Genomic DNA, 20243 nt, shown 5'->3' with positions numbered 1-20243 from the left:
TTACTGGGGAGTAGAAATAGTCCTTGAGAGGCAGGAGTGCCTACTGGGCTGCTGCTGAGGTGGTTTTTCTGAGAATGCTTTATAGGGCAAAATCATGAGGCAGGTATAACATGAGTCAAACTATAATCAACCAGTAAGATTACAAGTATGGCCACTTAGCCAATATTGATCCAATACTGAAGCAGGGCATATAGCAAGGGTATATGAATGACAACATTAACTTTGGCCCACCTGTGACTTCTCAAACAGGAACATTTTGGGGAAGGAATGGGCCTCGGTGGTTTGGTCACCACCCAGGTGTCTGACACATACCTGGTCTTAATGGACTGGATAGTACAAATTATAATTTCAAATTTCCATTCATTCTTTCGAGAAGTATGTGAATCTGGCCATTGAGATTTTAATCTTAAAGGCTTGTCTTCTTCAGCAGTGCCTCCAGCCACAATTCTTTTGTGTGTGTGTGTGTCTGTGTGTGTGTGTGCGCTGGAGATTGAATTCACGACGTCGAGTTTGCCAAGCAGACACTTGAACGCCACTGAGCTAAACCCCGAGCCCCAGCTTCCGCCCCAATTCTGATGTCTTTGCCTATTCACAGATTTCCTAGGGAGTCTGTCCCTTTCTGATTGTATATTAACTTCATCTAATTTAGCTGCCTATAATAGGGTCCCATGCAATGAGGTCAGCTTGGATTTTAATTTGTATAAGCACTTGTGTGCCTATAGTCCCCAGAGTTATGAACATGACCTTTTTTTCCCCTTTGAGCATGACTTTAGAATTGACTGTAAAAAGCTGGGTGTGGTGGCACGCATGCTTGTAACCCCAGCACTCAGGAGGTTGAGGCAGAAGGATCACTGTAAGTTCAAAACCAGCCTCAGCTACAAGGTCAGCCTGAACTGCACAGTGAGACCTCAATCTCAAAAAGACCAAAAAAAAAAAAAAGGTAACACGGTCCTTCCCTTCTTGAAAGGCTAGCACAAAACATGCAGCTATAGTTATAAGACGCCATCGCAAAACAGTGCAGCCCTGGATGGGTGTATTCTTGTCCTGTCTCTGCTTCCTTGCTGTCAGAGATTGAGCAGCTTTCCTCCATCATTCCTTCCACCATGCCATTTCCACCTTGGTTCCAGCCAACAATGGACTGAACTCACTGAAACAATGAACCAAGACAAGGGACAGTCTGGGCCCTGCTAAGAGGCTTACAGGCCAGGTGTGGTGGTGCACATCTGTAATCCCAGCACTTGGCTGAGGCAGGACTGCCATGAGTTTGAGGACAGCCTAAGCTACATAACAAAACCCTGTCTCAAAGAACAAAAACAAAAAAAGAGGCCTCTCATGTTGCTGGTCAACAGACTACAAGATGATTCAGAAGGCTCCACAGTGTTGATGAAACTTACAATTAGTGTATACTTCAGGTGTACCTCCTGGTGCCTCTGAGACAGATTGGAGCAGTCTTGGCAGATTCCAGCAAAAGAAAGCCAAGACTCATTGTATCTTAAGGATCTGTCTTTTGTGTCATTTGGTAAATAAGTCTCCAAAAAAAGAATTTGTAGATTTCAGGGCCCAGGTACTCCAACAATGTCTCAATTCATGTCAGAAACTCCTGGCTGGCCCTGCTTTCCTCCAGATGTCATTTCCCCCCAAGCAAGTAGAGAGGGATTGGGTGTTTCAACTTAAATTAGAACCGTTATTGCAACAGCTTATCAAATTGGCCTAGCATTTAGGTTTCCTCTTAGGGCCTAGAGGCTGGGGACATTTATTTACACAGCTGAATGTTTTTGGGTTGATTTGTGATAATCTATTAAAAGACCCAGTAGGCTTTTCATATGAAATGGTGTCAACACAGAAAACTGTGTCATTTGGTAAATATGGTTTTATTTTTTTTTAAACTTATCTCCCAAAGGATATTTTCCCAAAAATTACTGATGGATTTTCACATATTGCCAATTATATCCTACATGTACACCAAATTTCTTAGGATATATGACCAGATACAAGTATGTTTGGATTAAGCACAAGTAAAGCTGATTCAAAGAATCAAGGAAGTAAAATTAAAGCCAAAAATTAATGTGATGGCTAGCAATTCTTAGTTTCTAAATGGAAATACTACCATATAGAAAATACACTTTATTTCCTAAAGTTTTTTGAGAGAAGAATAAAAACTGATATTAAAACAGCAAGATCTGGAAGCTGAGAACCATTTTATAGGAAATTTGAAAAGCACCTGGGCTACTGCAATTAGCTGTTCTTCTCATCATGTGCTTTTTCTCCTAGCAAATCGAGAAAGCTAAAATTAGCTTTTCTGTCCAGCTTCCACTGTGCTTGCTGCTATGGGGCAAAACAAACACAAAATCTTGTAGTTTGGCAGAAATAACCTATTATTACACTTTTGATTTATCTGAGCAATCTTTAAGATACAACTTAAGCCCTATTCATTTCCTTTGTAAGGTTGTAAGTCCCTAGAATTCTAATCATTCACCCCCCCCCACCACCACCTTTTTTGTCTTTTTGAGACAGGGTCTCTATGCAGTTCAGGCTGGCTTTGAGCTCACTGTGTAGCCTAGACAGGTTTCAAACTGTCAACAATCCTGCCTCAGCCTCCTGAGTACTGGGATTACACATTTCCCATTATTATAGTAATTGTTAATACAATATTTAATATTTTGGCAAATACTTTTTTCAAACTATATTTTTTGTTCTCTCATTTTGATGTTATTCAAGAGTAAAAGTAGTTGACAGCAAAATTTCAACGGCTGTATATGCATAATACCAAACAGTGTCGTCTAAGGAAATACTCTAGGGCTGGGATGTTACTCAGTGGAACTGATTGTCTAGGATGCAAGAGGCCTTGGGTTTGATCCCTAGCAAACTGTACCCCAGCTATGTCAAACTTAAAAGTTTTAACTGATATTTATTTGCAACTTGAGAATTAAGCAATACCTCATTCCACACAATAGAATGAGTGTTCTGTTAAGCTCAGCAGGGGTTTTAGATTCACAGACTAAAAAGATCTAAGAAAATAATAAATAGAATACAAAGGGGACTGGTATTTTCAAAATTATTCTTCTTATAAAGGTTAAAGCATATAAGATTTGCTTGGAAATGTGGATATTCTACTTTCTAATTTTTCTCAAAGCCAGATAAACAACATGGTTTCAGCTTTAGATGAGCAATTTAGTGTGATTCTATTTTGGTCTAGTCTAGTGAGCAGGAACTCAGCCCAAAACAATGGCTTCCTCTCACTTTGTTTTTTACATTTTTTTTTCTCGGTACCGGGGATCGAACTCACGACCGCCTGCTTGCAAGGCAGGTGCTTATGCCGCTGAGCTAAATCCCCTTCCTCTCACTTTTATTTAACATATTTATTTAACAACACCAAGGACAACATACATGTTAAATGAGAAAAATGCAGTGAGTGGCTATTTACATTTAGACTATAGTTAAGCACTTTATCAAAGGATTACAATGAAAAGTTTCCTTTAGTTGAAGATACCGTTTCATATTTTCTTTGTTAACATTGTGTAACCATCTTATAGGTTTATCAACTGCGTGGATCTATCTAGGAACCAAGGGCCCATTTTAAAAAAAAGATTTTAGCCGGGCGCGGTGGCACACTCCTGTATGCCAGCTCCGGAAAGGCAAAGGCAGGAGGACTGCTGTGATCTCCAATGAACACACAGGGAGTTCAAGACTAGCCTGGACTACACAGCTAGACCCTGTCTCAAAAATCTAAAAAGACATTTTAGTATATGGGTTACTCAAGTGTGAACAAAAATAAGTGTTTGGTAAATAACCATCGTCAGTATTTTCAAAGCCATCATAAACCAATCCCTTACACAAAACACAAGTGTTGGGGACACAGTTCAGTGACAGAGGAGTGAGTTCAATTCCTAGTGCAGGAAACAAAATAAAACTCAAAACCAAAATTACCCCAGCACTATTAGGCGAAAGACTGCATGTGCAAATGTGACTAATCAGCATATTTAAGCATCGGTCACGCTGTTTTCAGACATACACTGAAACTATTTTTAATTTCCCCTCGGTTAAGGATTAAAATCTCATGATAAACATTACTTCTTTCATAGCACATCCTGACAACACCACACTCTAGAAAGGGCAGGTAGTGAAGACCGAATTCTTGACGGAAATATTTTGTGGGGGAAAAACTGCTGAAAACTCCAAGATTTTTTTGAGGGTTGGGAAGAAACCGGGTCCTCCCCTTGGGTGGCTACGAGCGGCCCCACTGGGACGGAGGGCGCATGACGTCATAAACCGCTCGGGCGCCGCGCTGTTGCCATGGAGGCCGCTCCGCCCCCAGTAGTCAGGTCTCCGCGCCGGTGCCCGCATCCCTGCCGCATTCAGCAGGCTGCCGACTGCGAGATGCCACAGGAGAGCTGCTGGCGAAGACAGTGGGATCCCGGTGCCCCATGAGCCTCGGGTGCGGCTCCAATCCGGACCGAGGAGAACTGCGCACGCCATCCCTTTCCCCAGGGCCTTAAGAGACTAGAAGCCTGACGCAGGCGCAGAGCCACCTCCCTGCCAACCCACGACGGAGAAGCAGCTTGACCCACAGCGCAGCTCCGGGGTTCCAAAGTGAGGGTCCATGGCCGCGGAAGGGGACGGGGGCTCCGTGTGCAGAACCGTTCAGGAGACACAGAGAGGAAGCCTGCAGCCCCGCCCGGAGCCCGGCTCCGGAATGGCCTCACTCCTGAGAATCGGCGGGGGCGTGGCCGGCGAGGGGGGCGGAAAGGATAGGAGAGCCAATCGCTTGCCGCTTGCCTAGCCCCGCCTCTGCACTTTGCCCTCGCGGGGGCGGAGAGTTGTCTTGTCCTCAAGTTGGCGCGGCCGCGAGGTCTCGCGCTCTGCCACGCCCCCCAAGCCCCGCCCAGGCTCCGCCCCCTCCCTCTCGCGCGCCGCTTCCTGAGGAGATTCCCTTCCCCCTCCGGGTTCGCATAGGGAGTCGGGGCCCGGGCCGCCGCTGCCACCTCCTCGGCCGCCGCCATCACCTTGTTCCTCACCCCTCACCATGGCAGAAGAGCTCTTCGCGGCCACTTCCTACACCGAAGACGATTTCTACTGTCCCGTCTGTCAGGAGGTGCTCAAAACGCCTGTGCGAACCGCGGCCTGCCAGCACGTGTGAGTAGACGCCCTGTCCGCCGCGCGGCCCTGGGCCCCGCCGCGGACCCCGACCCCTAGCCCCGGCCCGGGCCGAGCCGAGCCGCTCCGCCGCTACACGTTCTGGCCCGTCAGGGCCGGCCACCTCTCCGAAGCTGGGACCTGTGCGCCTCCGGCAGCCTGGCAGCCCTCAGGCCTGCGCCCAGGACAGAGTCTGGCCTCCCGCGGTGTCCGGGCCCCGCGCCCTCCGCCAGGCCCGGCCCGCGTCGCGGGGACCCGGGAGCCTTTGTGTTTCCTAGCAACGTGGGGTGTCGGGTGTCAGAGTACGCCCGGGCACCGGTGCTCGCGGACCTGCCCTGCTATAAAGTTTTGTCTTCCTTTTTCAAAACCTCAGTCCATTCCTCTTGGATCCAAGAGTTCTTAAGCTAATCTTCCAACCCTTCTTCAGACCACCCGGGAATGTGTTTCGTTCCGTGCAAAATTCGGTAACATGTTATGAAGGCCTAAACAGAGTTTTCTAATTGCGCATGTTGGAGCTGACAGGATTTCCGGATATTGAAATGATGTTTTTCTTTGTGTTACCTTTCTCATTATTATTATTCCGTTACTGCAGGAGTGGAGGTAACAAGTTCTGTCCTGAGGACTGGGCCAAGATGTGTCACTAACACTGAAAGTTGAAGAACAAGGAGCTTAGGTGAAGCCACATGGCATATTTATAGTCAGAACTTGATCATTTTCTAGGATGTCTGTGTCAGTAATGGCTGGAAGGAGACCTTAAAAACTTACATTGCATCCGTGTATATCGGTGCGGACTTTCAGTCTCAGCACTCAGAGGCCGAGGCCAGGGGGATTACCAAGAGCTTCAGGCCATCCTGGGCTATATAGTGAGTTTGGGGCCAGCCTGAAGTACATAGTGAGACCCTATCTAAAAAGAAAAGAAAAAGATATATCACTGTTCTAATAAATCTGGCTGGTGACCAGAGTCCCTGGGGAACTCTTAAAGTAAACATAACAATTCCTAGGCTCTATTCCAAATTCACAAAAGAATTTAAGGTAGGTGGAGCCTTGGAAATCTTTTTTTTTTTTTTTTTTTTTTTTTTTGTCTTTTTCGTTTTTATCGGTACCAGGGATCAAACTCACGACTGCCTGCTTGCAAGGCAGATGTTTATTGAGCTAAATCCCCAGCCCCGGAAATCTTTATTTTTTAAAAAATGCACTTGATCTTTAAAGTTTATGCTTGCAAACAGCTGAACATAATTGAACAAGTTTCTAGATATATATTTTTCTCCTTCCACTTTCTTTTTTGAGAGATGAGGTCTATAATTTTGCAAAGAATTGGTAGAACTTTGGGTTTGCTCGCTCTTTCTTTCTTTTTACAGAGGGTTACTATGTAGTCTGGGCTGGCCTTGAACTTCTGGTGGTCCTCCTGCCTCAGCCTTCCTAGTGCTGAGAGTGCTAGAATTGCAGGTGTGTGCCACAAATGATTTCTTAATACTTAGTTCTTAAGTCCTAACTGCACTGTATTCCTCTGTGATCCAGGAGTTGTGGCTTTTGTAATAGAAATTAGGTCACTTATTTAGATTTTTAAACGAAATGAACCAAACCTGGTGGTGCATGCTTATCATCCTAGCTTTCCAGAACCTGGGGCAGGGATACTGTGACAGGAGAACCACTGGAAGTTTGAGATCAGTCCAGGCTACCTAGTAAGTTCAGGGCCAGTCTGAACTACATGGCCAGACCTTGTCTCAAAAAATCAAAAAAATTCTAAAAAATAAGTAAATTACAGCCTGAAATTATTTTTTTTTTGTTCAAGAAGGATATGTTAAAACATTTTAATTAAGAAACAATTGTAAGTGCTGTACTGCAACAAGTGGAAAGAAAAGAGGGAGAGCATACAGCGGTGAGAGGAAGTGGTAGTGGTCTCTAAAGGCATTTATGTATAGAATCAATGATTTCAGCTGTCTTTTGGGTCATTGCATAAAGCTCATCAATTTTAGCTCCTCTAATACTCCATGCAGATTGCTCTAGTCTACTTCCCTTGTGATAAATCAAGGACTATAATTTGTGTTGACCTCAAGGCTTTAAAAAAGAAGTAGGGGGGCTGGGAATTTAGCTCAGCGGCATAAGCACCTGCCTTGCAAGCAGGCTGTCGGAAGTTCGATCCCCAGTACCCATTAAAAAAAAAAAAAGGTTAAAAAAAGTAAAAAAGAAATAGGAGGGCTGGGGATATAGCCCAGCAGCCCAGTGCCTTCCTTTGCTAGAATGAAGTCCTGAGTTCAATTCTTTGGTACCCACAAAAAAAAAGAAAGAAAGAAATTGGAGATGGCAGGGTTTTTTGTTTTTTTGTTTTTTTCCTTTAAATTCAGGACCTTTGTCAGATCATATCATTATGCTTTCATGTGATTATAGCAGCACTGTACCTTCAGTCTTCGACATAGGTACTTTAAAGCTGTGTCTGAAGAGTGAATTAAAGAATAGGCAAAGGAAGAAAACACTTTATTTGAAAGGGAAGTAATAGTGGAATAGAGTCTGGATTGCTTGTAGAATTTCAATGGGAAAATGGATTATTTTTAAATAATACAACTGGCTGTGTCATTCACCTACTGTTTTTTGCAAAAAACAACATTGTGTTACAGTTTGGTATTGTGCTGCAAAATCAGATTGGGGGAGGCGGGGTAGACTGGGTGTAGAATGTAGGGCTTTAGGCATGTATTTCTGTAGAATCAGGTTTTTTTTGTTGTTTGGGGGGAGCTTTTTGAGACAGGGTCTCACTAGGCAATTCAGGCTGGCATTGAGCTCACTTTGTAGCTTAGGCTGGTCTTGGACTTTCAGCAATCCTGACTCAGCCTCTCATGTGCTGGGATGATAGGCTTGTGCCATCACACCAGCTTTTTTTCTTTTCTTTTTTTTTTTTTTTAACAACTTAAATTTATTTGGTATTTTGAGACAGAGGCAATGCTCTTGCTTCAGCCTCCTCAGTGGTGGGATCACAGATGGCTCCACCATCAGTTTTTGATTTGTTGATAGAATGGGACAATGTGATAAGGACTTTGGGTCATGATGGGTCCGTTTTCAGTAACAAGAAAGGATTTGTCTATGATGGTCCTAGTCAAAGGAGCAAACTTATTATTCATTAGAGTATTTACCAAAATAGAAGTTTTTCACAGTGAATCCCTTTCATTCTTCCAAATAGACACTGTCCAATGCTTTCTGTCTGCTTGGTGCAAGGAATAGTAAGTCCTCTTTCCTTGGTCATGTTGATAGCAGAATAGAAAACTTGTAAGAGTGTGATTGACATGGAGAAGATTTAGGTAGGAAATGAAAAGACCATTAATTAGCTGTATCTAAATCAATTTATAAGGAAGATTTTCACAGAAAATACTCTGATTAGATTTATATCCATATATTGAGGTATGGAAGAGGTATGGCTGAATCGTGATTTTTACCTTTTGGCAATAAAGAATGAAAGTAATGGAGATGGAGTTTAGAGATATTGTCAGGAATAACCGTATAAGCCAATTTGCCTGTTTCCATATAAATTATAGAGACCTGTTAAATAATCTTTGGCAAGGAAGCAGCCTGGTCAGTTTTAGAAAGTTTAGTGTCAGGGTTCAGATTGGCATTGGTGACTTGTGAAGATGTTGATGACACGATCATGTATCAGTGAAAGAAATGATTAGAACCTCAACTAAGGAAAGTGAGAATGGAGAGAAAAGACTCCTGACATTTTACTGGACATGTATAAAATCTAAAATATGACTTATATGTTCAAGAATTTAAATGTGTATATTGTGTACAGATCTGGAATATATGAAGCTAAAGCTTTGGGACAGAGCCGCCACGGCAGAGTACATAAACTGAAAGAAGAAAGCTTAGCTAGAATAAAATGCTGGAGAAAACTTATTAAAATACTAAGTAAAGAATAGTAGTCCGGGAAAGACAAAAAAATGGAAAGAAAACCACAGTAGTAACCATAGAACCTAGAGAAGACTTTCAGTAAGGAAACAGCAGTGTCAGCAAAGGAGTCAGATGCAACATTTTGAAAAACATAAAGACATAAGAATATAAAAATTGAACAGGGGGTGGGGTTTTAGCTCAGCAGCGTAAGCACCTGCACGCAGTCATGAGTTTGATCCCCAGTACCAAAAAAAAAAAAAAAATTGAACAGTAATTCAAATTATGGTTTCAGAAGAAAACTAAGAAGTGGCACAGAGATAGATAAAGCTCAGTACTTTCACTTTGTAAGGCTCTATGAACCCCATTTCTGTACTGAAAAGTAAAGGAGATACCTCTTATACTCTAGTGGACTGTTCTAGAGCCAATGAAAATTGCATTTAACAACAAATTTGATTTCTTATTGAGCTCAAAAAAATAGAAATCTAATCTACATAGCTTTGAGGTATGTCTGAAAGGAAAATCATTAGATAGGAGTTAATACTGCTTAGCTTCTATTACTCATTTGTATGATTTCCTAATTGATCTGTTTAGACTATCTTGACCCTGAAATTTCAGTTCATTTTATTCTGTCTCTTTCTCCCCCCTCCCTCCTCCCTCACTCCCTCCCTTCCTCTCTTTTTTCCTCTTTCCCTCTCTCCTTCTCTTCCTCCCTCTCTTTCTCTCCACTCTTTGTTGTTTTTGATTTTGGTACTGAGGGTTGAACTTAGGGTCTTCTACTTACTGTACTATGTCCTCAGCTCGTTTGTTTTTTTTTTTTTGTCTTTCTCGTTTTTATTGGTACCAGGGATCGAACTCAGGACCACACACTTGCAAGGCAGGCACTTACGCTGCTGAGCTAAATCCCCAGCCCCCTCGGCTCGTTTTACATTTTCTAAAATTTTGGAACAAGGTCACCCTAAGCTATAAAGTTGACAAGTATACACTATCACACTTGACTCAGTTCCTATTTCTTTAAAAATACTACATTTTTTTGGTATTACTGAATCCAGACCCTCACAGTGCCATGCAGTGGCTCTACCTATATGCTATATCCCTAGCCTTTTTATTTTTTTAGTTTGAAATAGGGTTAGTAGCTAAGTAGCCCAGACTGGCCTAGACCTTGTGATTCTTCTGCCTCAGACTCAAGTAACGGGGATTGGAATTACAGGAATGCTGTGTTTCTTAATTTTTATCAGTTTTATTGGGTAGTCATGCTCTAAAGATATGGTTCTAAGATTTCTGTTCTACAGACTTGTTACAATTGTGAAAGCTAGGTTTGTTTATGTTCTTGTTGATGTAATCCATTCTGCAGTCTATGTCTTGTGGTAGGTGAATTGAGACCATAAAGATTGATGGTTATAACTGATAGGTTTTGTCTTGTCTTTGTCTTGTTATTTTCCTGTTGTTTCCCCACCTTTTCCCCCCTCCCTCTGGTTGTTTGCTTCCCTGGTGGATTCTTTTTGTTGGAGTTTGTGGAGTTGTAGTCCTAATTATCTTTCTATAATGTCCTTCAGAATATTTTGGAGTGCTGGTTTGGTGGTCATAAATTTCCTCAGATGTTCTTTATAATGAAAGTATCTTATTTCTCTATCAATTTTGAAAGATAGTTTTGCAGAGTGCATCAGTCTGGGTTGAAAGTTGTTTTCCTTTAGAACTTGGAGTACTTTATTCCCAGCTCCCCTTGACTTGAAAGTTTGTGCTGACAAGTCAGCTGTGATTCTGTTGGGCTTTACTTTAAAGGTGATTTCTTTCTTTTCCCAAACAGCTTTTTTAAGATTCTACTCTTCTTGGGGCTGGGGATTTAGCTCAGCGGCATGAGCGCCTGCTTTGTAAGCAGGCAGTCATGAGTTCGATCCCTAGTACCGATAAAAATGAAAAAGACAAAAAAAAAAAAAAAAAAAAAAAGATTCTACTCTTCTTGTAGTCAGGGGTTATACACAGAGAACAATTAGGATCAAGATGTTGAGTTTATAATATTATTTTCATAATGGTCACCGGGGGTTAACACAGGAAAATGCAGGAAATCTATCCACAACACCAAAGACATAGATTATTTAGTCAAGAGCCTAAACCCCACAGCAGTGTCCCACATGAGTCCAGATAAAAATCCAGAGATCAGGACCATGCCTCCACGGGTCCAACTGGAGGTCCAGAGCCCACAAGAAGGACTCATGCCAGTCTCTTTTACGGATCTGTGCCAGGAAGACCCAAGGGTCAGCGGTGGAAGCCAGAAAGTCTATGCTAGCAGGATGAAGGAGCTGAGCTAGTGGGATGAGGGTTCTATGCTGGAGCCGAGAAGTCACACTCACCACAAAGACCACGGCTATCCTGAAAGGCACCACAGCCGTCCTCAGCTACACGGAGGTCCTGAGCTCCTCCAACAACAGGCACAGTCGGGTACATGCCAGGAAGCTAGCGTGACAAGTTCATCCTGGAGACCAAGCAGCACATGTCTTCCCCTCTGGAGCCAGGAAGCAGTGCTCGATGTAAGGACCAAAGCTTCTCCAGGAGAACCAACAGCTCAGCCAGCAACTCGTAGGAGAACCCACAATGCCTTCTTAATGCCTCAATCCTCACCACCTCCCTTCTTCTCCACCTGTTTATACTGGCAACTTTTCCTTTTCCTCAGGTGGACCATCTTCGCTCAATGCCATGCTGATGTAATCCATCTGGTGTTAAGTTGACCACCAGTTCTTTTTTTTTTTTTTTTTTTTTTTGTCTTTTTCCTTTTTATGGGTACTGGGGATCGAACTCATGACTGCCTGCTTGCAAGGCAGGCGCTTATGCCGCTGAGCTAAATCCCTAGCCCCCTGACCACCAGTTCTTAATCCATAACAACTCTTGTGTTTAATTTCTGGAATCTTGATTATGATATACCTGGCTGTAGATTTTTGATCACTGTTAATTGGAGTCTGTATGCCTCACTTATTTGTATGTCAAATTCTTTTTCTCTATCAGGAAAGTTTTCTGTCATGATGTCTGTGAACAGATTTTTAATGTTACTTGTGATATCTCCTGTTTGTTCATTGCCTCCAGTTAGCGTTAAGGTATACTTTGTCTCATCTAGTAGCTGCTGGATTGATTTTTCATGGTCCTTTGCCATTTTTGAGAAATGTTTCTTTTCCTGGTTGCTAACTGCAAGCCTGTGTTTCATATCTGAGATCCTGTGCCCACATTGGCCTAATCTGCTTTGAAAATGAACTTTCCTTTTTTTTTTTTTGTACTAGGGATCGAACTCACAGCCTTACCTCAGGCTTGCCAGGCAAATGCTTATGCCGCTTAGCTAAATCCCCAGCCCCTGCTTGGAATACTTTGAATGGAGTTTTTACTTTGCTTGAATCTGTTTTATGGATTCCATTTCTTTTCTTATGGATTCCATTCCATTCCATTTTCTTTTCTTTATGGATTCCATATGGAAGCTATGCGGAGCTTCCATAATTTTCTCTCTCTCTCTCTTTTTTTTTTTTTTTAAAGGACTGGAGAGCGCCCACGGGTCTCAAACCACCGGACCAATCAGCCCGGGCGGTTGGGAAGCCAGACACGAAGGAACTGCTGGGCTAAAGCCAGCCCCCATAATTTTCTTAAGCTCATCTATTTTTTGGTCTGTGTCTGCTGTAACATTGCTAAACATGATGTGTATTTTGATCATTTCTGTAGTTATATGAGAGATTATTTCTGATTTCATTTTTTCCAGAGCCTTGTGCAATTGCTTTGTTGTTGCCATTTTGGAGAGACTGGTGGGAGGCTTTTGGATTGTTCCACATCGTTGTCCCCTTGATTTGCCTTTGGTGAACTGGATGTCTGAGGTTGCAATTTGCTGAAGTGACTTCTCATTTTCTCTCTTTTTGTGGTTTAATTCCTGGGGTGATGCTTGTAAATTGCCTATGTGGATTGCTTTATTGGTAATATTTAGGACCCTTAGGTGATGATTATTTCTCTCAGGTATCTTCCAGGTTTAGCTGGTTTTGGGGTTTTGTGTCTGTTGGAAAATCTTATCTCTTCAGTTTGTTGAAGACGAGAAATTGCTGCTTGTTTGATTTAGTTTTTTGGCACTGTAACGCTGTATTTTCTGTGAACCTTAGTCAATCTCAGTCATGGAATACCAGGCCCAAGAGCTATTATAGAATGATTATGTCAATTTTGGCTAGAGTGGTGCCAATAGCATCAAATATAGCCTAGAAAATTATAAACAGAGCTAACCCTTAATTTGTATTTTTAATTGTTCAAACTAGATATGTATAAAAAAAATCGTAAAACAAACCAGAATATTATATATAATACATGAATCCTTAATGTGTCCATTTTGCCCTTAAGGGTTAGAATTTAAAATGGTTTAAGGAGAAAATACAGAAGTGGAAGAAAAGAAAGAGATTCGATGTAAGGTTGAAGGACAAGGGGGTACCATGCCAACTTTGGGAAATGGATGCAGAAGACTGAAGGAAGGGAAATGGAAGAGACAAAAGGAAGCACAGAACAGAACCACACTCGCAAAGAGATTAGAAACTACTTTCATACAAAAACAGTGGAGAAAAGAGCGAAAAACAGGGGCTGGGGGTTTAGCTCAGTGGCATAAGCACCTGTGTTGGAAGCAGGCAGTCATGACTTCGATCCCTGGTACCGATAAAAATGAAAAAGACAAAAAAAAAAAAATGAAGAAAACCAGTCCACTCCTAGGATTCTTTTTGGTTTCACTAGTAGACCATCTATGGAGACAGAGTCCTGAATGTTACTGATCTATCCCAGCAAGCGAGCAGTAACTTTTTGGTGGGGTAGTGGATATCTCAGCAGGTCTGCCCTGAGACCAGACTCATAGGGCTTGCCACAGTCCCAGCAATTTCCACAAGGCCAATCCCAGAGGGAGCTGCTAGATGAAGCTGGCAGCAATTCTGGGTTCTGAACTCAGCCTGGTCCATTTCCAAAATGGCTCCTGGTTAATTGCTCTCTCCCAAGAGAAGACTAAGTCCTCTGCACCCACTGCCAGCCAGAGCAGTCCTCCACATGTACTGCTCCCCTCCACTGCCACCTCTCTCTGCAGAGGCCTCCAGGGTCACCAGCCATCACTGTCACCATGACCTTGTTTTCACAGGTTTGAACAACTCTTGTGCAGTGGTTCCTATTTCAGGGCAAAGACCGTGCTGGCTGCTGCCTTTGTCCTTCAAGTTTTTTTACTCTCCTTAAGCTTCAGTTAGCACTTGAGATTATTCTTGGATCCAGGGGACCCACTTCTTCCTTGTCTTTTTCATGATGTTGTATTCCAGCACGTGGATGGTAACTCTCAGGCTGTTTTTTTTTTCTGCTGATTACCATTCTGCCATCTTCCTAGAAATCCCTGGTTCTTTCTGATTTAATAAGTGATTGCCTTCGATTATTTTAAGCTTTTTAAGGTAGTCTGAATTCTCTTTACTAGTTAAGTGGTATAATTTTTTAAAAGTTTGTACTAATTATCCCAGCACTCGGGAGGCTGAGGCAGGAGAATTAATGTGTGTTCGAGACCAGCCTGGGCTACAAAGTGAGCTCAAGGCCAGCCTGAACTGCATAGAGAGACTTTATCTCAAAAAGACCAAAAAAAAAGTTTGTACTAATTTATGTAACAGAAAACTAGCTTAATTTAAAGTCCTAAAAGCTTTTTAAAAAATGATTTTGGTTATATACTGAGAAGATAAAGGGTGCTAGATTTTTTTGTATTTATGTTGAAATTTTGAACAAGTTGAGTTGAAAATGTTTTATGAATAATAAAAGTAGGTCACTTGGCAGTTGTTAGTTTCCAGTTGGGAAAAGTTCACATATAACCTATTAAGTTGTTTCAGGGTAGTGCACTACCCTAAAGATGCAAACTCTTGATACACAAAAATAGCTTGGTAATTCTTCATATGCAGGTGTTTTTATGGTTGTTGTTGGTGGTGGTTGGTTGGTTTTTAAGACAGGGTTTCCTTATGTTATGCAGGCTGGCCTTGAACTTGGTCATGTAGCCCCTTCCTGAATGCTGGGATTACAGGTATGTGCTACCACACTGGTGATATGAAGCCCTTTTCTTTCCCTTTCTATGCTTTCTTTTGAAAAAAATAGCAAATTTATCTAGTTGAGCCCAAAGCTAGATGAAGATAAGCAGTTTTATTTTTAAAAAGGAGTACTCAATATAGAGGAAGTAGTAGTAAAATTGGAGCTAAAAGAACTGAATAGCTTTTGTATGTACGTCTTACTATGGCTTATAATTATAACATTTAAATCAGATGATTTAACTAATGTGTCACTGATTAGATTTGTAAGCTTTGATTACCGTAAGTAAATACATATTTCAATATTTAGTACTTAGCAAAAGAGTGACTGGGTTTGTGTTTGAACAAACAGCTACTCACTTAACACCATTCAGGCTGTTTTCTTGTTTGTAAAATTATATCAGAAATGTCAGCTGTTTCAAAGGCTTGTTGCAAGAGCCAAATAAAATAATGTTAGAGTATAGCAGTAATTTTTCTAGGCCTAGTGCTGCATGTGCATAATCCCAGCTATTCAGGAGATTAAAGCTGGAGGATTGCAAATTTGGTTATGGCCTAGCCACTTTACTTCAAGATAAAATGTTTAAAAGGGGATAGGAATGTAGTTCAGTGCAGAGGGCCTGGGTTCAATCCCTAGTACTTAAAAAAAAAAAAAAGGTGAAAGACAAAAAAGAAGAGGCCTAGGAATATAACTCAGTGTAGAGTGCCTGGCTGGCATGTGTAAGGCCCTAGGTCGAATACCTAGTGCTGGGAAAAACAAAACCAAAAAAAAAGAGAACAAAAACAAACCTCTTAAATCCTGTTCTTATGTTTTATGGTTATCAAGCACAAATATACAAATTTATTGTTTCATACATCTAAAACAAAAAATTTGGTTTGCCATTGTAAATAAAAGGGAATCTATTTCAAGTTTCTTTGTTTGGGTATTTGATGCCAAAGAAATTCTAAATGAATGGAGTTGTGACTCAAGATTTAAAAGGTATAAAAGGGAAAATATGACATCCACCATTTAGGAATCTTTGAAATGGGCTTGTGGGAAGTTTGAAAAGGTTTGGAGATGCCAACTGAAAAAGCAGCGCTGGAATGCCTTAAACTACAGTTGATGAGAGATGCTTTTTCTTCCCTCCCTTCAGTACCAGAACTTGGACACTCAGGACGTTGCACTTGCCAGGCAAGTGCTTTGCTGCTAAGCTATATCCCTGACCTTTGATAGGAGATTCTGATCAGAGCTCAGAAGTCCAGAATGTTGATTTCAATACTTCCAGTGAAGACTAGGCTCAAGTTTCTTCTCAGAAGAAGGGCTGCATCGGTTGTTGGGACTCCAGGTGCTGTGTGTTATACCTTGAAAAGAGTCTTCCCTGCATTTTGCTCATGTCCAAAGACATTGTCTGTTACTAAGAGCAGCAAACTAATCTTGTGGAAGAAATTTCAAGGCAGTCTTAATTTTGAAGCATTAACAGGCTACTGTCAGGGTTTTTGCCAGATTTATGTTGGGCATCAAGAGCAGAGAGTCCAGCAGAGTGATTTAAAACATTTTGCTTTAGACCAAAAAAGAAGCTCTAGTAATGTTGTAGCCTGCAAAGAAGAAATTGATCACTGAAAAGACTAGCAAGAGAAAGCCAACTATTTCAGAAGACAACAATAGAAAAGAAGGCTTGAGACTATCACAAGAACTAACAGGACTCTACCCTTTTCGGCCACAGAATTGCAAAAGTGACTTCTTTGAGAAGAAAGTCTCAGTGCGTCGCGTTCCAGCATGGTGGAGACCCAGGGAAGTTGTTCCTTAGGATTTGGTTCTTAGGCACTCAGCCCCTATAGCCAAGAGAGAAGAAAGTCTACCTACTGTTCCAGCTAGTAGCAGATCCTGGCATCATTCACATTGTGCTGGTTTTACGTGCATGCAGAATGCAAAGAGATCTGGAGGGCCAGGCAGTGTGCACCTGAGAGGACAGTGTGTGAGGCTGTAAATGTTGAGACTCCAGATGTTTGGAGAAGCCAGGAACATGTATTAATTTGAGGAAAACTTCAGGGAGGGAATAGAACTAGCTCAAGAGAGAAGCTGTGGTGGCTATAGCCACCAGCACTTGGTAGGGGTGGAACCACCCAAGCCTTTAGGAGTTCATATCTTAACCATAGATTGACTCAGATGCTGACCTTTAACTACAGGACTTAATGTTTGCCTTTATTGGTTTTGGACTTGCTTTGTTCCCATTCCTTTGTATTTCTCTTACTTTACCTTTTGGAATGGATACATTTATCTTGTGCCATTATATGTTGCAAGTGTTTAACTTTCTTTCATTTGTGCAGGGGCTCTCAGCTAAGAGTTTGACTTAATCACAGGGATGTCAGGTGTGGTGGCACATGGCTGTAATCTCAGCACTTTGGAAGCTGACACAGGAGGATCACCATCAGTTTGAAGCCAGACTGGGCCACACAAGTTTAAGGCCAGTCTGCACTACATAGTGAGACCATGTCTCTAAAGAATCAAAAACAAAAATCTCAGAAGAGACTTTGGACTTGATCTTTTAAGCAATAGTGAAACTATTGGGACTTTTTTTGGTACTGGGAATCAAGCTCAGGACCTTGCATTTGCAAGGTAGGTGCTATGTGGCTGAGCTGTATCCCCAGCACTGAAACTACTGGGACTTTGGCAACTCTTAGAGATGAACTAATTTCCTTGTGCATAAAAGAAGGTTCGTAAGTTTGGGAGGTTAGGGGCATTGTGGCTCATGTCTAGATGAGCCTCGTGGTCATTTGTAGGGCTTCTCAGAATGATGCTGGGAGAATGTGATGCTGGGATCAAGGGTATGTAATTACTAAATTATTGCACTGATAGGTTTGATAGGTATATCTGCCCTAAGGGCAGGTAGCCTGGATTAAATACAAGGGACAGAAACAGGGTTGGTATTGCTGTTTGCTGCCTTCGACCTGCCATGAACTGTTTCTCCTCTGCTGTGGAGCAGCCAGCTATGAACTGAAACCTCTTGTGATCTAAATAAAAATCTTTTCTCCTTTAACTTTGGGTATGGGGTATTTTGTCTCAGCCACCAGAAAAGTAATTAAGACACTCCTTCTGCATTATTGCACAGGCAGTCATAAACATTGAGAGTATTTTCTGTAAAATAAAAATCCTGTCCTCCTTTCTGCACCTGCACCTGCACCATCTATATCATGATTTGGATTGTTTTTCCAGTTGCCAGTTTTGTTGGAGAGAGAGCAGTATATAATTTTTGTCCTTCCTTTTTTTTTTGTTTTCATTCCCTCTGAAGAATGCAAGTATTAGCCAGAAAGAAGTATTAAAATAAAATTTTTCCTTTCAGTCTTTAACTTAAATAAACTTTCAATCATTGCTTTGTAAGACTGAGAACCTAAATTTCTAGAGTTACCAAAAATCAAAATGGCACTGTGGCTTTTGAGATGCCTACTAAGGCAGTGGTGGAGATCCTGTGGCATGTTGTGCCACAGTGGGCTGTTTGTTATATTAAAAACGCTTAAAGGTTCACTATCACTGCTTTAAGAATTTTGCTAAGTATTGAAATATTGGTACCTGGAAACATAAAACACTCATTTTATTATATCTTCACTGATTAATTCATTGAAATTTTACAGTTGTAGATAATTACACGGTAAAATTTGATGCCTATTTTTGATTTTAAAATAATTTTTAATATGAGGTGATTTTAATTTATAGTCTTACTTGATAATTTTTAATACCACTTTAATGGTATTCACTGCTATTTATTGAGCACTTTCCTGATTGTCATAAATAGAGTAGTTTACATGTATCACGTATTTTAATCCTCTAAACAATTTAATTGTAGATACTTTTACAATTTTGTAGGTGAGGAAACTGATTTTATAGGGGGAATGGTACTTGTTCACTGCTATGTGGTCTGGTAGGGAACTCAAATTATGAGATTTTTTTAAATTTATTTTTTGGTCTTTTTGAGACAGGGTCTCGCTGTACAGTTCAGGCTGGCCTTAAACTCATTTTGTAGCCCAGGCTGTCTCGAATTTGTAAGGATCCTCCTGCCTCAAATAAATCCGCCTGCCTCAGCCTCCTGAGTGCTGGGATTACAGGCTTGCATCACCACGCTCAGCTCTGTGATCTCTTGTGCTGTTATCTCTCACTTTGATTTTCTTTTTTTTGGTCTTTTTCGTTTTTATCGGTACCAGGAATCAAACCACGACTGCCTGTTTGCAAGGCAGGCACTTATGCCACTGAGCTAAATCCCCAGCCCCTCTCACTTTGATTTGTGTAAGTGAAGCATATTAGTTTATTTTGTATTATAGGGAATCAGATAAAACGTGTACTGTCTTTGACTCTCAAGTATAAACATCTGACTTATCTAGTCCTCTTTTTAAAAAGTTTAATTTTAAAGGGGATAAAACAATAAAACCAATCAAAACAAACCAGTGGTAAGAGATACAGGACTTTAAAACATGAAATCAACAATAGTTACCGTAATGCCTTTTGATGTCCTCAAACTAGCTGCCAATAACTTAGGACATAGTAAAAATAAAACAACAGAATAGAATAGAAACAATAAAAACAGAACAATATGCAGTAAAGGATTTCAAAACAAGTCAATAGTAAATTCAAGTTTGCTACCATAATACATCTTGCTGTTTTTGGAATGGGTAGTCCTGCCATAGGATTTAACAAACAAAACAGAAGAATAAAGCCCAACCCAACAAAAACAATGGAAAGGACACAGGATTTCAAAACAAGACCATAGGGAATCAACAGTGGCTATAAGCTTCAGAAAGAGATCCCCCGCCCCGCATGCCACACTGCATACTTCTTCTGAACCTGTGATCAGAACACTGACCCTAGACCTGCAATGTTAGTGAAACACCAAAGCACCATAGGCATCCAATTGCATTTCACCTCCATAGCTATCATTGCAGCCTGTGTTTCTCTGGGTAAGCTGGTCGCTTATAGTGGTGATGGCGGTATGGGAGGATTAATACTTGTTTGCTAGCCCGTGTGCCGGAAAGGGCTGGAGTCTGGCTGTTCTGTCCGTTGGTGGCCCACACATGGTGCTGGTTCCCATACTGGACTTACTTGCTTTTATTACCTTGTTCTCCCCCCCCCCCCCAGGTCCATGAATGGCACTGACTTATGGGACAGGCTTGGGTCTTGCTGTTCTCAGTCTGACGGCGGCCTGCATATGCCACTGGTTCCCAAATTGGGCTTGC

At 41.5% G+C, this 20243-nt stretch overlaps 1 protein-coding gene across 5 annotated transcripts in view; it reads left to right on the top strand.

Moving 5' to 3' along the window:
- The first annotated feature begins 4949 nt into the window (after nt 1-4949).
- Nucleotides 4950-20243, top strand: part of Rnf138 (ring finger protein 138) — a 29467-nt gene continuing 14173 nt past the window's right edge. For 2 of the 5 annotated variants that reach the window (XM_003474098.5, XM_005005556.3), the window contains exon 1: nt 4950-5133. In XM_003474098.5, the coding sequence (XP_003474146.1) occupies nt 5024-5133 (110 nt within the window). In that variant the 5' untranslated portion in view covers nt 4950-5023. Of the gene's footprint in view, nt 5134-5725; nt 5807-14992; nt 15044-20243 lie in introns of all 5 variants that reach the window. The other 3 variants (XM_063231791.1, XM_013157195.2, XM_005005557.3) reach the window with 3 other exon arrangements.

The sequence above is a fragment of the Cavia porcellus genome, unplaced genomic scaffold (genome assembly GCF_034190915.1).
Source record: "Cavia porcellus strain 051 isolate PalLab524CR breed Dunkin Hartley unplaced genomic scaffold, mCavPor4.1 scaffold_20, whole genome shotgun sequence".
NCBI lineage: Eukaryota > Metazoa > Chordata > Mammalia > Rodentia > Caviidae > Cavia > Cavia porcellus.
This window is presented reverse-complemented; position numbering and strand designations above follow the sequence as displayed.